The sequence below is a fragment of the Fringilla coelebs genome, assembly GCF_963513975.1.
Source record: "Fringilla coelebs genome assembly, chromosome: 7".
Classification (NCBI taxonomy): Eukaryota; Metazoa; Chordata; class Aves; order Passeriformes; family Fringillidae; genus Fringilla; species Fringilla coelebs.
The window spans coordinates 33,316,243-33,331,556 of record NC_140035.1 but is presented as its reverse complement, the minus strand read 5'-3'; the positions used below and the strand labels follow the sequence as shown (position 1 = coordinate 33,331,556).

At 40.1% G+C, this 15,314-nt stretch overlaps 1 protein-coding gene across 3 annotated transcripts in view; it reads right to left on the bottom strand.

Moving 5' to 3' along the window:
- Window positions 1-12,243: 12,243 nt before the first annotated feature.
- The window catches only part of NCKAP1 (NCK associated protein 1), a 52,853-nt gene continuing 49,782 nt past the window's right edge, over window positions 12,244-15,314 (bottom strand). For all 3 annotated transcript variants that reach the window (XM_084209114.1, XM_084209115.1, XM_084209116.1), the window contains 2 exons: window positions 14,445-14,534; window positions 12,244-13,799 (listed from right to left, as the gene is read on the bottom strand). In XM_084209114.1, coding sequence (XP_084065240.1) covers window positions 13,683-13,799; window positions 14,445-14,534 — 207 coding nt within the window. In that variant the 3' untranslated portion in view covers window positions 12,244-13,682. The remainder of the gene's footprint in view (window positions 13,800-14,444; window positions 14,535-15,314) is intronic.

The window sequence follows — 15,314 nt, the reverse complement described above, 5'->3', positions numbered from 1 at the left end:
CGCCCGGCCCGACGGTAAGCGAGGGGCCGAGCGGGCGCAGCGCGGCGCGGGGGCGGCTCCGCCCGCCCTGGCTCGGCCCCGCCGCGCTGCCCCCGCCGGGCGCGCACCGGGTCCCGCCTCTCCGCCCCGCAGCCCGGCCCCGAACAAAGGAGAGCCCTGCGCAGGGGAGGGGGGGATCGCCTGCTCGGAAGAACCGGAGAGAAATTTGCCTCGTCTTCGCCGGAAAGCAAGCGAGGGCTTGAATTCTCCCCGAAGTAAAACCCTTACTGGGAGCATGAACGCGATTTCAGACCAATCTCTCGGAGATACGTTCATATTTTTTAGGAAAGACCTTTTTGTTTGTTTCATTTTTGCACACACTATGCCTGGGTGCAAATGCTCAAGCAGGAGGTGCACACGAAAAGCGCGGCACCTAGACATAGAGATGGGTGAGCAATTTTAGAGGAGAGTAATAATGCTGAGAGGCTTAAAAATCAGGGAGATTCAGCTCAGCAGCTGGGGATGCTTTCTTTTCAGAAGGTTAAAACAAATTGAAGAGGCCGGATACTGTTTAAAATACTTTGCAAAACAGGGGTGCAGCAAAAGGAGTTCTCATTTGATCTGAAAAAATGCACCTTGATATAATCATAGGATCACAGAACAGTTTGAGTTGGAAAGGACCTTAAAGATCATCTAGTTCCAACCCCCTGCCATGGACAGGGACACCTTCCACTAGACCAGGTTGCACAGAGAACACAGGCTGACATTTATTAGCTGAATAAGTTCTTTTCAGTTACAACCACACGAGCAACTGCTCGATCACACATTTATTATTCCAGCTTCTGCCCCTAAATCAAACCTGTGAGTAGAAACACACCTACCACAAGCCAGTGCTCAGAAACCAGACCAAAAATCTGAACAAGCTGTGAAAGCAACCATGGATACAGGCTCACAAACACAGGGTCCTAAGCCTAGAAGGCTTTTCTGAAGTTTTTCACTTTATGACTACAGATGAGACCTTAATCCCTTTAACCCAGCTGCTAATGTCCTTGTTCCAGCAAAGGCACATGCCAAGCAAACAAGGAATTTTGATATGGCCAGTGGAGTACAGGTACCTTTTATTTGCCCACCACTGCAGGTGCTAATTTCAAAGACCCAAACTTTGTTCCCTCCACTCCTAGAAGAAAATCTGGGCCTCAAAGGGAGGCAGAAATGTTCACACACATGTGCATGTGACAGCCTTAGGAGCCATCACTCAGGCTGCCCATGACCCCATGCCTGCATCCAGGCTTGCAAAGTAGCCATGAAGGCAAAGGAAAGGGAAAGGGCTCTCCCTGCAAAGGGAAGCTTGCTCCTCTGCAGGGGAAATTAGAGAACTGGTTTTACTCATCTTCCTAGCTCTTCAAATTTAGTCATAGCAAAGCCTCAGGCTTGAGTTTTCCCTAGCAGTGTAAAAAATACATGTTTAAAAAGCATGTGGTGTAATAAAAATCTTACTTAGGGGGGTGGGAGCTGAATACATTGGGACCTTACCTGACAGCAGTGAGTGTGAGAGCAGTGCATCCCTGAGAATGAGTCCAGTGAAATGGGCCAGAGCAATGCAAAGCACCTATTGACATGAATTAACATATTTTCTACTTCAATACGAAATTCTCCCACCTCTTTTATTTCTGGTTTTTCCCCCCCCAGATTGATAATTGATAATTACACAAACCAGCTTTAAAAACATTTCCTGTGCTTTGCAGGAAAAAGCATTGATAATAGTGAATATTCCTATGCCTGCAATAAGGCTATCAAGTCCATAAGCTTAATTTTTTAGCCCCAAGTCTACAAGATCTACATGAGATGACCTTGTACTTCTTTACTCAAAGAGTAAAATTACTGAAAATTCTTTAAGAACAGCAAATGCTGGCATCCCCACGAGATCACAAACATTAAAACACATTCCTATGCAACCTGGCTTCACATCTCCCAGTTTTGGTGTGAACATTGATACCTCCCATGCATTGAGCTGGCAGAGCATTGCCCACTTGCCCTGCTGGCAAGCTGCTGGTGCAGCTGGTGCCTGGGAGAGGATGGGCTCCTGGCAGGACTGGGTCTGCTGGCCTGCAGGGCTGTCTGCATTCATTACCTCTTCATGCTTCCACTGTAAATCAGTTTACACGAGGTGGTAAAAATTCACCTCTGGCTGGAACTAGGCAGTCTGATTACTGACCTGAAACATTGCTACTTTAACCAAACATTTACACCCCCTGTGCCTGCCAAGTTATTTTCTGTTATACAGAAGCACTATGGCCAGTCTTGACACTTTTTTTTAACAGAGGAGGAGTCTGGTAAAGCAGAAAAAGAGACAGTGAAGAGGAAGGCAGTGGTTTCATGCTATCAAAATGCAGATACAGTGCTGTGCTCTGCAGGTAGAGTTACACTAGAAGGAAAATAAAATGGCTAGAGGAAAACAGCAAACTACCAGTCTACTCTGTCTTCAAATGCAGTTGCTGCACAACACCAATACTGCTAATTGGAACTATAATATGTGTACATACTGAAAATGGTGACTTGGGAGTTTGTATGTTAGCTGAGAAAGCATGTGGTTAGCTGAGAAAGCAGGTGCTGTGGTACCTGAAATTTTCCACCAGTCTCAAAATACAAAGTAGCTTTTACTCTGTGGGTGCTACCACAGTGCTGTCAGGAATTTCACCCCCTTCTCCCCCACCACGTTCTTAAGATTTATGAAGGAAAAAAATCTCTTTCTACAGCTTCCATCAACAAGGGCAGTGCTAAAACTCGGGGCTGGGTTGTGACAACAATCAAATTCCTTATCTTGGACAACTCCAGAAGGGTTTAGTCAAATTATGGTATCATTCTGTCAGCTTGATGTCATGCATGACCAGTAAGAATTTCTTAATAAAAATGTGCCCAGGTAGCAGACTGAGATCAGCACTGCATGCCTGTGAGGTCTCTGGTACACTTTGGGGGGGTTGGTACAAACCTATACATTTAAAGAATAATAATACAGCCCATAGTATCACATAAAATCATTTCCTAGAATAAACAAGAACTCAGTGGGGTTGAGGCCTAGGACAGGGATTTGACTCTAGAGTAGCTCATACAAAAGTTATACAAAAAGTTGTTGGTTGTTTTATTATTATTATTATTATTATTATCCCCCAGAAGAATCACAGTAAGTTACAACAGTGCATAGTGCCTGAGGTCTAACTTATTCATCCATAACCCCAAAAAAATCCCAGCTTGGTTACCTTGGAGTGCCATGAGGATGGATTTCAGCAAGAGGTGGCAGGATAACCCTCACAGCTCTGGTGATGGCCAACCAACTTTATTTGGGGATACAGAAATAGAGCAGAATGAGGAAGGCTGCAGAGGAGATAAAAAGGGATTGTGGGGTTTGTTGTTTCACCTTTTCCCAAAAGGAAGCTAAGTAAGGAACTGCTTCCAGACACCTGGCATTAATTTATTCCTTTGTTATTTTTTCCTTTATGCAGTATCTATTCCACCCCCACCCCTTGTTTTTCCCTTGCAGAAGGCAGATAAACAGCAACAGGCTTAAGAAGCAAGAGCTGGCTGAGATGCTTTGATGTCCAGCTCCACTGTTAGAACTGGCCATCAGGAAAACTTCATGGCTTGAAATACAGAAATACATGTATTTCAAATCTAAGCTGGAACTATGTTATTGGGTAGAAATATAGAAATATGACCTCATTGAAAAAATAAAACTGAAACCTGAAGCTTTCTTTGCAATAGTGAGAAACACATACAGGTTTGGTCAAGATTAACATGCTGCAGTCAAGGCAGTCCCAAGTGTATTAGTTAGCATCAGTTTTATCCCAGTCCCAAGTGTATTTGTCAGCATCAGTTCTATCTTGGAGTGTTACAGTCTTCCTTTAGAGAAAAGAAACATCCCCATATACACCCCCCAGCATCTCACCTCTATAAGCAAGGGGTGCTCACAGGCCAGAGGAGACACAGTGAGGATGAAGGACCAGCTCAAAACATGTCCCACCTACTCTGGCTTGGGGCAGAGCTCAGCAGATCAACAAATCTGTATTTACATTTCTAAGAGGAAAGGTACTAAGTACTTTCTGTGGGTGCATTTAATTCCATAATCTACAAGTGGCTGAGAGACGAGTATGTGTCTAAAACAAACTAGAAGTGACAGGACAAAAGGGAATGACTTCAAAATGAAAGAGAGGTTTAGGCTGATATTGGAAGAAATTCTTCCCTGTGAGGGTGCTGAGGCCCTGCACAGGTTGCCCAGAGGAGCTGTGGCTGCCTCATCCCTGCAAGTGCCCAAGGCCAGGCTGAAAGGGGCTTGGAGCAACCTGGGATAGAGGGAGATGTCCCTGCCATGGCAGGGGGTGGAATGAGATTATATTTAAGGTCCCTTCTAAGCCAAACCATTGTATGGTTCTGTGAATTTCAGAAAAGGAAAATCAGAGATCAGGGAAAAAAATGCAGAAGGTTGTTATTTTTCCTAGCCCTGAAGATGCAGAGGCCTGCCTGCAGGCACATTTGTATTTTAGATACCATAAACTTCATTAGCACTGGAGGGAACAGCCTGCATTAGTCTGTAAGCTCTAGGTGACATTAAATAAATCATCTCAACACTTTCAGTTTGCATGTTCTGCCAGACCCTTCAGATCAGTGACCTGTGGCAGTGTTTACAGAAGATGCAAGCTCACTCTGTGCCTGGGGAGCTTCCCATCATCCCAGTGGTTCAGGCTGCCCAAGAACCCAGTGGGCTGCTGTTTGTAAACCAAGGTTTCTTTATGGTCTGGTCCTGCCCATTCCAACTGGAAAAAAAGGTGCAAGTGGGACTATATCTATTCAGGACATTCCCAAGAATAAAACTAGCTGAGAAAAATACTTGTTTAGAAGAGGTTTTTGTTGTCCTGAATCTTTCTTTGGCAATCTCAGGATTACATGTGATTTAATTTGCTTATATACACTGCCTTAGAAAAACAAACACAAAACCACAAACCAAAAACAACCACACAACTCCCTGAAAACTAAAATACTTCTTACATGCCTGTTACTAAAACCATAAAATCATTGACTTACAGAGTCATAAAAATGGGATTTATTGTATATTTCCTGTTTCAGCCAGGGTCTTGTTACAATTCCCTCAGGAAGATAAAACACAGGGGACTATTAACTTATTCTAATAATCTTTCAGGCTTCTCCATAGATGGTGTGGAAGTAGCAAGGAAGAAAAGATTCTTTTAATGCAGCTTTTCAGACTGTAATATTTGGGGCTGTTTTTATTAGATAGACCATTATTAACTATCCCTTGCTCTTGGGGTCTGCATGCCTTCTAGATTTTTTTTTCATAGTAATATTTGCTCAAATTGCCAGTCTTCCTGAATTCCCAGAAAAAAAACCCAAAAAACTAAAACCCTGTTTGCCCAGTGTTTTGCAGCCATGTTATGGGTAAAATTAGTAGTATGACTAGGAAAATATGCTGCTTTATCTTTAAACACCAAGAAACCTAAGTGACATGCATTTCAAATACAACCTTATGCTAATTCTGTATTACAGGCTTTAAGTCTATCCACAGAGACACATACTGGCATATCTCTCCCACAGCAGTCTCATTTTGCAGTGTGATTTTGTCTGCTGCTTTGGATTTTTCCCAGATTTTTATGGCCATGTCAGAGTTTACAGCTTCTCAATACTGAAATTTGCTCCCTGCAACGCTGATTTTCCACCTGGACATTGGAACTTGGATGAGTGCTTCTGTGGGAAATCACTGCCAGATTTATTGCAGGTTGTATGTGTTTCTCAAAGCACTAAACCATGCTGAAGGGACTTAGAGCAGAAGACAGAAAGCTGAACCTCCTGATGTGTCTTAGCAACCTTCCTCCAAATCCTCACAGCTCATTTTCATTGTAAAACATCGTGCAGATGTGAGCCAAGAGATTGTGGTGGAACAGAAATGCTCCTGTTCCTTGTGCAGCTGAATTACAATGTCAACAGCTTTCCTGACCCCTAGTTTAGCACCAAGGGTGCAGTCACTTAAAGCAAGGGATGCAACTGCCATTTTTTTTTCTTAAAAATGAGAGCACATCTTAAATTCAGAGAAAATTTAAATTAAATTGCCTAAATTAAAATTGCTTAAAATTAAATTGCCTAAATTCAGAGGCAATAAAAGCACAGGTAGTTGATCAGTACCTAAGCTCCTGAACTTCAAACTGGGAAAGCATTTGCATGTGTTTCAGAGCAAAGTAGCTCCATTTTCACTTAATTCCACTGTTCCTCCTCGTGTTAATTCACAGTTTCCCAGGACAAAGATGAACCACCATCCACAGTCACTTAACAGGACCGATTGCCATGTAATTAGTGTCCTGAAGGCACTTGTTGCTCACTGGTTTTCCTGCTGCTGCTTGGGAGGGGACACAAAGGAGGATGCTTGGCTGCTTTGCTTGCCAGCATACAGGTTTTTCTCATTTTTTTGCTTTAAACTCCTGCTCAAGTGTTTATGACTGTGAGATAGCATCCGTGGTAGCATTATGAACACACATTCGAATTCAATATGCATTCAATTTGTTACTCTAATGTGACAAATTGCTATACCCCATTACAATGACCACGAGGATAATAAAAAATACATCCTTGTCTCCCACTGTGGGCCACGACAGAGACACAACCACATCCACTGAACCCTCTCCAAGTTATAATTGCTTCCAGATGGAGTGTTTAAAACAAAAAACCCCAAACCCACAGAGGTCTATAATACTCTACACATTACACAGCATTTCTAGTCTGGCCCCTGCAGAAAGAACTTGAGAGGCCTAGCTTAAAGGCCATAACCACTCTGAATTTAATTTCTTTAAACCATAAATTTACTATTTCAGATTTACAGCCTCTCTGGCTGCATGGCCTGAGCCTGCCTCTGCTGCTGCTTACCCAGATTTATTAGCAGTGCCCTGCAGTATTAAGTGCCAAATCACACCCATGCCTAAAAATAAGCCCTGCACACACAGCTCAGTTTTGCAGTATCAGACCAATATCATCAGGTGCTGAAACTCAGACTCACTGCTCATTTCAGTGGCAGCTGATTGGGTTTGATGCACCAGAGATCAAGAAATACCTATAAAATAGAAGCCAGCCCAGTTTCTGTGTATCTTTACTCATGTTTTTAGCCATTGGGATCTCGAAGGGTTTACTATGGAAAACTCAGCAAATTTGGGAGAAGAATCCCCTTTTCTGAGAGCTCCTTACACACTTGCTGAGCCATACAAACAGCAGATGCTCCAGCAAGCTGAAAACTATGAAATCAAGCCCTGTAAAAGCAATTTCACGTTAAAAAGCTGACCCACACAGAGAAATTCTCAACTCTCCCAGATGAAGGTTCCCAATTGCCTTACCTGTATGCTCACTTGCCTGGTGCTCTGTCAGACCCTTGCACAGCTGGCCTTTTCACATGAGTAACTCCTGGCTGCTTATTTTTAACTTCACAACTCACTTTCTCATCCTATCTCTGATTTACTGAAAAGCTTTAAAAATTAGGGAGAATTCCTCAGGCTGCAGCTGCTGCTGTGACTTTGTCAGGGTGTTCCATGTTTTGCCACTTTATTTTTACTTCTGTGAGAGATAGCAATGAAAGCAGAAAGACACCCAAAAATTAAGGAAGAGCATGTGGTCTATGAGCATAAATCCCCACAATGTTTCAGTGTGAAGCCATTATACAGTAACATAATCCGCAGCCTAGTCTAAAATAAGTGTTCAATCTCTTAGAAAATATTATTTTTCTGCAGAAGCCTTTGCCTGCCCACCATCTTTTAGACCCTTGCAGCAGTCCACAGCATATCTGATGATTTACAGACCCTCTGAAGTATGCACCAGCCTATGCTGAAGCCCTACTCCCCTCAAAACAGTGATTTAGGGGATATTTTGGGAACTCTGGGACTTTCAGTTCTCTATCCCACACACACTTTAGTTGTGGTAGAAAAAATATCAGAGCCAGGAAATTATTACTATGCTTATTTTTCTCCAGTTATATCCTGATGATATTAACATTTTTTTAACAAACAATTTTTTTTTAAAGATTAAATAATAGGATGAGAATACTGTTGAGAACTAAATATTTAAAAGTTGCTTTAGTTCTCTACTTAACAAACTTCCATAGCTCAACTAATACCAAGGGGAAAAGCTAGTGGCATTTTTCTAGGAATTATTTACAGGTTTTAAGTGTGGCCATTCTGCTGTCCCTCCCCTAAAATCTATAAAACCAACCTTCCAACAAGCTTTTCTCAGGATAGGGTGTTTGTTTCTCAGGTGTTGTTTGGGTTTTTTTGCCCCCACCTTCATAGAACCTTTGTTCTTACAACAATGATGTGTTTTCCCCTCTCCCTGAAGCCACAGGCTTACAAACTAAAATTGGAAACAAAAATCTTTTTGTAGCAATGCAGCTCACATGCATACACACAAATATTTGCCAGTTTAACTGGGAAGGAAGAAACTTGATCAATTCTTTGTGACTTAGAAAAGCTTGTGTATTTTACCTGCTCACTAAGGACTAATGAAACATCCAATGAGCCCATTCTCTGTTTGCAGGATCCCAACACCCCTTCAGCAAAGGACTGAGACCATCTCCAACCAGTGCATGGGGGACCATGGATTAGCCAGCAAACAATTAGTATTATAGGATAAAATTCAAATGCATTGTAACCTCCTTGTTGCTAGTTTTTGAGTTTTTACTAGATAGAAGTTCACATATTTTCTTAGCACTTAAAAAAAAAATATTAAAAAAAGGTTATGGAAACAGTGGTGCAATTGTTCCCCTAATGAAGTTACCTCTAAAGAAAGTGCCACAGGCTCAACCCACTTTCTCAGCCCAAAGTGATTTGTTATCCAAAATTGCTGAGATGAACTCTTTCACTTACCTGATCTCACTGTAACACTCAACATCTTCCAGTTTAGACCTATATGGAACTAAACCCAAACAGCACATACCTCCTTTAGTGTTTCATGACAAGCAGGCATGAGAGAGATGGTCCTATCCAGTTCTGCTGATTTGGTCTTGGCAAACAAAAGCTCATGGTAAGACACCTAAAAGTTTTACACTTGCAAGGATCCTTTATTTACAAATAGTCCTAAGGCTGGGTAAGTTTGCTTCATGTGCAGTATGGAATAAAGAGGATACACCAGCTGAAATTGTGAAATGCAGTTCTGAAGTCTCTGAGATAGAATGTAGATTTGATCCACAAAACATCCAGTGACTTCAGAGTCACAAAATGGAATCGGAGTCACTGAGCAATGTCTTTCCCAACTTCTCTGCTGGCTCTGTGATAAGCATTTTCCCCTCTCACCTCCCTTTTCTTTTCAATCCTCTCCTGTATTACCATAATTTACACATTCTTAGTTTACAATACTTCTCTTTCCTTTGTGTGACTATGCAAGGAATGGTTTCATTGTTGCTGAGATTGTGTCCTTGCTGTTTTTAAAAAGACAGCTGAATTTGTATGAAGTACTACTGCTTTTGCCAAACATGAGACTTCTCTGCACTGGCTGCCCATCAAGATTCCCTCAAATGCAGCCAGACTCAAAGGCTAATGACAAGGGCAGAGAGGGCAAGAAGAGTTTGCAGGTAATCTGGGATATGGTCTTTCCCACATGGTGGTAGACACATGATGTGAGCACTGACAAGACAGGAAAGTCTGTGCTTAGTGGGAAATGAACTGGACTGTGAGCACTGGGCTTGACACAGCTGTAATTGCTTTACAGCTCACATCTCTCTACACACAGGTGTCAGTACAATATTTATTGTTTACCTTCACTTTTTGTAAGAAGGCACTTCATAAGATTACTATGATCATGAGCAGGGCAAGAACCTTAAAGTCTACATAAGAAATTATTCAAAACACCCTTACTTCATGCCAAGCTCAACAGAGGCTTTTAATTCTGAATGTAATACTCACAATTTCTTTTCCTGAATTGTCTAAGACAGACTGACACCATATCCAGTGAACAGGTCGTTTTGACCCAGGAGTGCTAGAAAAAGCATGACTAATAGCAAATTAACATGGCTTTGGACACAGGTCAGGGGGACATTTTGGTTTTGCTATGAGTTAGTACAAATATTTACAGACTATAGTAAAAGCACACAAGGAGCAGGCAATTAAAGTAAAAAAGTTTTGTCATTTCAGGGGATGATTTAGCTTTATAATTAAAATTATTTTAAAAATTTACTTACAGAAGAATACAGGCAGAACTTCATCATTTTTGAAAGCTGGTTATTTCACAACACTGAAAACCATTTGTACCCATGAAACCAATTCATATATGTGTGCAGCTGCCATTTCAATTACCTTGCTGTGGACAGCCAGCTGTGTCCATGTTTCAGGGCAAGCCACAAGGAAGCAGTTCCATGTATTCTTCCAGTCCTTAGTTTATCAGCCCTATTTAGCAGTGAATACAACTGCAATAAATGATTTCTGTTGTATCCAAAATGCACTATGGTGTTAAAGGATGCTTGAATTTGGATCTGAGACCAATTTGAACCCTATGTATAAAAAAAAACTCTTTCACTGATTGAACAGGATGACTTGCTACAACTAAACTCCAAGCTCTGAGTTTCATTCAGCTTGAGGGAGCAATTAACAGGGAAAAAAAAAAATACAGCATCAGTTCAGAGATACTGAACATAAAGAATTTATAAGCTACTAGTAAGGAACTGAGGATTCACTTTTTAGTATGAAACACAATGCTGAATCTCAGGACCAGGGAAGCTTTTGGAAAAAATGCAGTTTAGAGGCCAAGCATATTTACTTATGGTCTGAAATTCCTGAATCTGGAATGAATAAGTTCTGAAGTCATACAAGCCCATGACGACCTGCTGAAGAAGGCTCATATCTTTCTTCAAATCACTGGCCTCATTACAACATTTTCTGGGGAGAACGCCTTTCTTCAGTGTATAAAAAGTGGTACAGTCTAAGTGTTACCAATTCTTTTTCCTATATAGAAAACAAATTACTACAGAAAAAAAAGGTTTAGGAGTAGCCCTTGTTTTCAACGGTAATCTTTTGTCCTGGCAGACAGAACTTTTTAAACTATAAAAATAGTTCTGTGGGCAACAAGGGGACATTCTTCTTCTGCACTGTTTCTCACATGAGGCAAAACCCTCCCCCATGAATCAGACATTTGATCCAAACTGGCTCCATATGGGGCCAACTCAGCCCAGCCATCTGTGCTTCGTGCTCCAGGAATTACAAACACATTTTGTTTGTAATGGCACAAAAGGCCACCTGAGATGACTCCATATACAGTGGCAAGTGTTGAACTTACTAAGTTGTGGACATGGTCTTGCAGGCTCCAGAGGAAAAATTCCTTCTCTATCTTCCTTCCCAACAAACTTGGTTCACCAGGCTTGTGACAGTTTGTGCAGTGCGTGGACAGAGGTTGCCTTCCATGAGCAGGCTGAACCCTAAACAGTCCTGTGGTTGCTCAGCTGAAAGCAGGAACAACAGAAATACAGCAAGAACAAAACAAGGAAACCCTTCCAGCCCTGCCCAAATCCAACCAACACGTGGATGAGTACACATGATTCCTCCCCAGCTTCTCCCTCGTGTGGTTTGTTCTGATCTTGCCCAAGTTAAAAAGCAGTAGTGTAGTTAAAAAGGCATCACCTCCAGAATTTGTGTGCCAGACACATATAAGGACTCCCACAGAAACTAACCATGTCTAAAAGGTTCATGCCTAAATCTAATCCAACTGTGTCAAAGCAGCTTCTTGGAGAGATACTGAACTCATTACCTGTTTGTCAGTGATCACCTGTTTTCTAGATTTGGTTCACTAAAACCACAGACAGCAGAAATCTGGGATCTGGATGAGGCAAATGGACACATACAATTGTTTTGTTAAAATATTAAAGGCACAAAAGTTATTTCTTAAACTTGAGTTTTTCGAGAATCCATCTTGAAAATAGGCATTGTTTTCCCACAAAAGGCTTCATCAAAATCAAAATCTTAATTGAAATCAGAACATTTGAATGTATTACACTATAAATATCACAGAGTAATCTTTAAGTACTCATAAATCTTGCATTCAACCTAATTACTTTATGAACAAACTTCTTCATTATGGTACTAACTTATCAATTTAAAAACACTTCCATAGTTATAACATAAAATGCATAATTAGGAAAAATATAGATGTAGTGTCTTACTTCCTTAGGACAATTTTATTCCAGTACTTTTTTCCTCTGGACAGAGGAAGCTATTGTAACTGAGCACACAACAGCTCTTTCATAACAGAAAAAGTTACCAGCATGCACAGAAGTTGCACCAAGAACAGGGGCTCTATACAATGTCCAGAGCCTGTTGAGGAACACACAGCTTTATACATCAGGGATTACAGAGCACAACCATCTGGTCAGCTTTCAGGCTAAATGAGCCCATGCTACCCTGCAAGGCCAATTTGCATGACTGATAAAAAAGGGACTATTATACATCTGTCTCAAGTCATGCCTGATGTTACGGTTTTAGCAACATTCGCCCCTCCTAGGATTATTTCAAGTTTCATACTTTAACAATACACTTATTTCTATGGGTACAACTGGCATAGCTACATACTGTATAAATGCTTTTCTTGCTTTATTATGTAAAAATAAGATTTAAAGGATAATGGCACTAAAGTGACATTTTTAACATTGTTTTTAATTCCTTCTTCCATCCTTTTACAAGATTCGCTATGGCAAAAGGCAAAAGGTGAAGGATTAAAAGAAGTTTTCACATAAAAGCTCTAAGGATTGATATTTAATGAACTGTGAGATGTAAATCAATGCACAACAGCACAGTTAAAGCTTAAAATACTAGGATAACATTTATATTAAAAATAATTCACCTACAGATAATACAGTCTAGTGTTTATTGTATGTTATGGAAGGTACACTTGAATTTCAAAAATTTAAAACATATAAAAAGTGGTTAAGGGCTAACATTTTATCAATATATGATAAATGTGTAAGAATGTTTATTATACAGCAGGGTACAATGGTAGTGTTAATGCCAACAGGGCACCACAGAAGTTAGTTTAAAAAAAATTTCCACTATGCTTTATACAAACACCACCACTTGCAGTTGTTTAAGAGTATTGGGAGAGGATCACTGTCTGTAGGATAAGCAGTCCTATAACATTTTTAATGTTAGATAGTGTCATAGTACGTAGATTGGTGAACATTTCAAAATAAAACTAGAAATGCTGTAATTACTTCACAGAAATGCACATCCAATATTTGTTTTCAATAAGAACAATAGGTACAAGTTTATAACTCTCCCTATTTGAAATAATTTACACACAGATGAAAGCTACTCTATGTAAAATAATCACTACATACATTTTTCTTCTGGGAAATAAACAAGCAATTTTTGTTTTGCATGATCAATATCAAAAAACATATAGCAGAAGTAGTATTTTTAAAACATAACCGGTGCTCTAAAGTTAAAAAAAAAAATAAAGAAAGGAATGAGAAAAGAAATTTTCTGTAAGTGTGCAACCTAAAATCAACCAAGCTTATATTGTAGTACAACCATATTAAGAAACCACTGTTTAGGAATACAACTTTATGGAAAAAGTTTATAATTCACAAAACTGTTCATCAGGCCATAGAGTAAAATAGCTCCACAGTTTACAGATAAAACTGAGGCCACACAGATGCGTGCTATGTCTTATCTCCAGTAAGTAGATACTTAGGCAGAGGATGTAACACTTTGTTTGTAGACAGCATGGTATGCATTTCTCAGCAAGACATAGGGGAAACAAGACTCCAAGAGATCCATTGTCAGGAATGGAGACTCCTGCACAATCTGAAAAATACCAGAAACACAAAGTTTTGCAGAGCACCTTCTGCTGCCTGCTACTGATAATCTGTTTCATGTAGATCCTTCCAGCCTGCAGCACATTACCACTCACATATTTCACAGTGAAAATAAATTGCACCAAGTTTATAGTAGTGCTTCTGCCCAGTGTATGTATAGTATATTTTTGGGGATAGTATTTCCCCAAATACTATCTACTTATAATAACCTAAAAACACCTTTACATATAAATACAGTACAAACAAACAAAAAACCACCAACTTACAAAACCCCTTAAATTTAAACTCCCTACATTTAAACTCACTGCTTCTCAAAGTAAGTATTTTGCTTTCCTATGTAAATAGTCATCTTCCAAAAGATACTGAATACTGGGAGGAAATCCTCTGAGCAGAAAGGATTCTCCCCTTCACACTCTGAACACTGCTTCTTAAATGTATGGTATATACTAAGTGAACAATGAAAATTATCTGAACAACGTGCTACAATGTCCTAAGCAATAGAGGATGATGGCAATAACACGTGCATGTTGGGGGAATGAAAAAAAAAAACCACTGACATTAGAATGTCAGGAAGAACAACATAAAATGATTTCCACTGATTAGTGAGCTACAAAAGAAACACACAAATGCTCACCATGTCTAGTAGTAGGTAAACTGATTCTCGGTTCCTTGTAGTAGTTTTGTCTGTCTCCTGGCCAATCTTCAGTAAACTGGATGATGCAAGCTACACAAAATGAGTATTTCAAAGCAATAAATAAAACAAAGCATTGATGAGCTTCTGCTGTTTTGTTACACAAAGCCAAAGGACTCTGCATTGTACTAATAATGACAAAGGAAAGCAAGTAATCCTGAGCACATGAACCATCACTGGGCTTTAGTCTCAACATGCCATATTGGCTTATTCCTAGTAGTGTTTAATAAATGACACATGCTATTTTAATGTGAAAAGTAAACTGATTTATTGCAGAGAACTTTTAGTTGTAATTACTAGTTGACAAATATGATGTCACCTGAAATCAATGACAACTCCCAGAGGATCAAGATCTCCCTTCTGTCCTTGCCAATATACACTTCAGACTTATTGCATTTTTGTAAGGTTTAAAGTGATAAAAATTTTTATTGTTTGAAATTTTACCCATTTTGCAACAGAAGTAGTTTTGAAGAAATGTCATCTTAACTGTCAATGAGTAATACTTAATCAATATACCTTCAGTATACACTCACTTCATGGTTACCAATCTGGGTCTGGATAAAAAAATATTCATAGTAGCTGTATGTTATAGTTGTAGTTATAGTTAGCATATAGCTTGTTTTCCCAGTTCTTTTCCAGGCCCTTTCCTCAGGGAGAAAGATAAAACATATTCCAGAGCTCCAAGCCCTGGGGGGGACAAGGCCCCTATGCTATCATGGTTCTTCCTGGCTACCAGGGTTGGGAACAACTCTTGGAGACACATTTTCATAAACAAAGGACAGCTAGTGCCAAGGGGAGGGCTCCAGAGAAGGG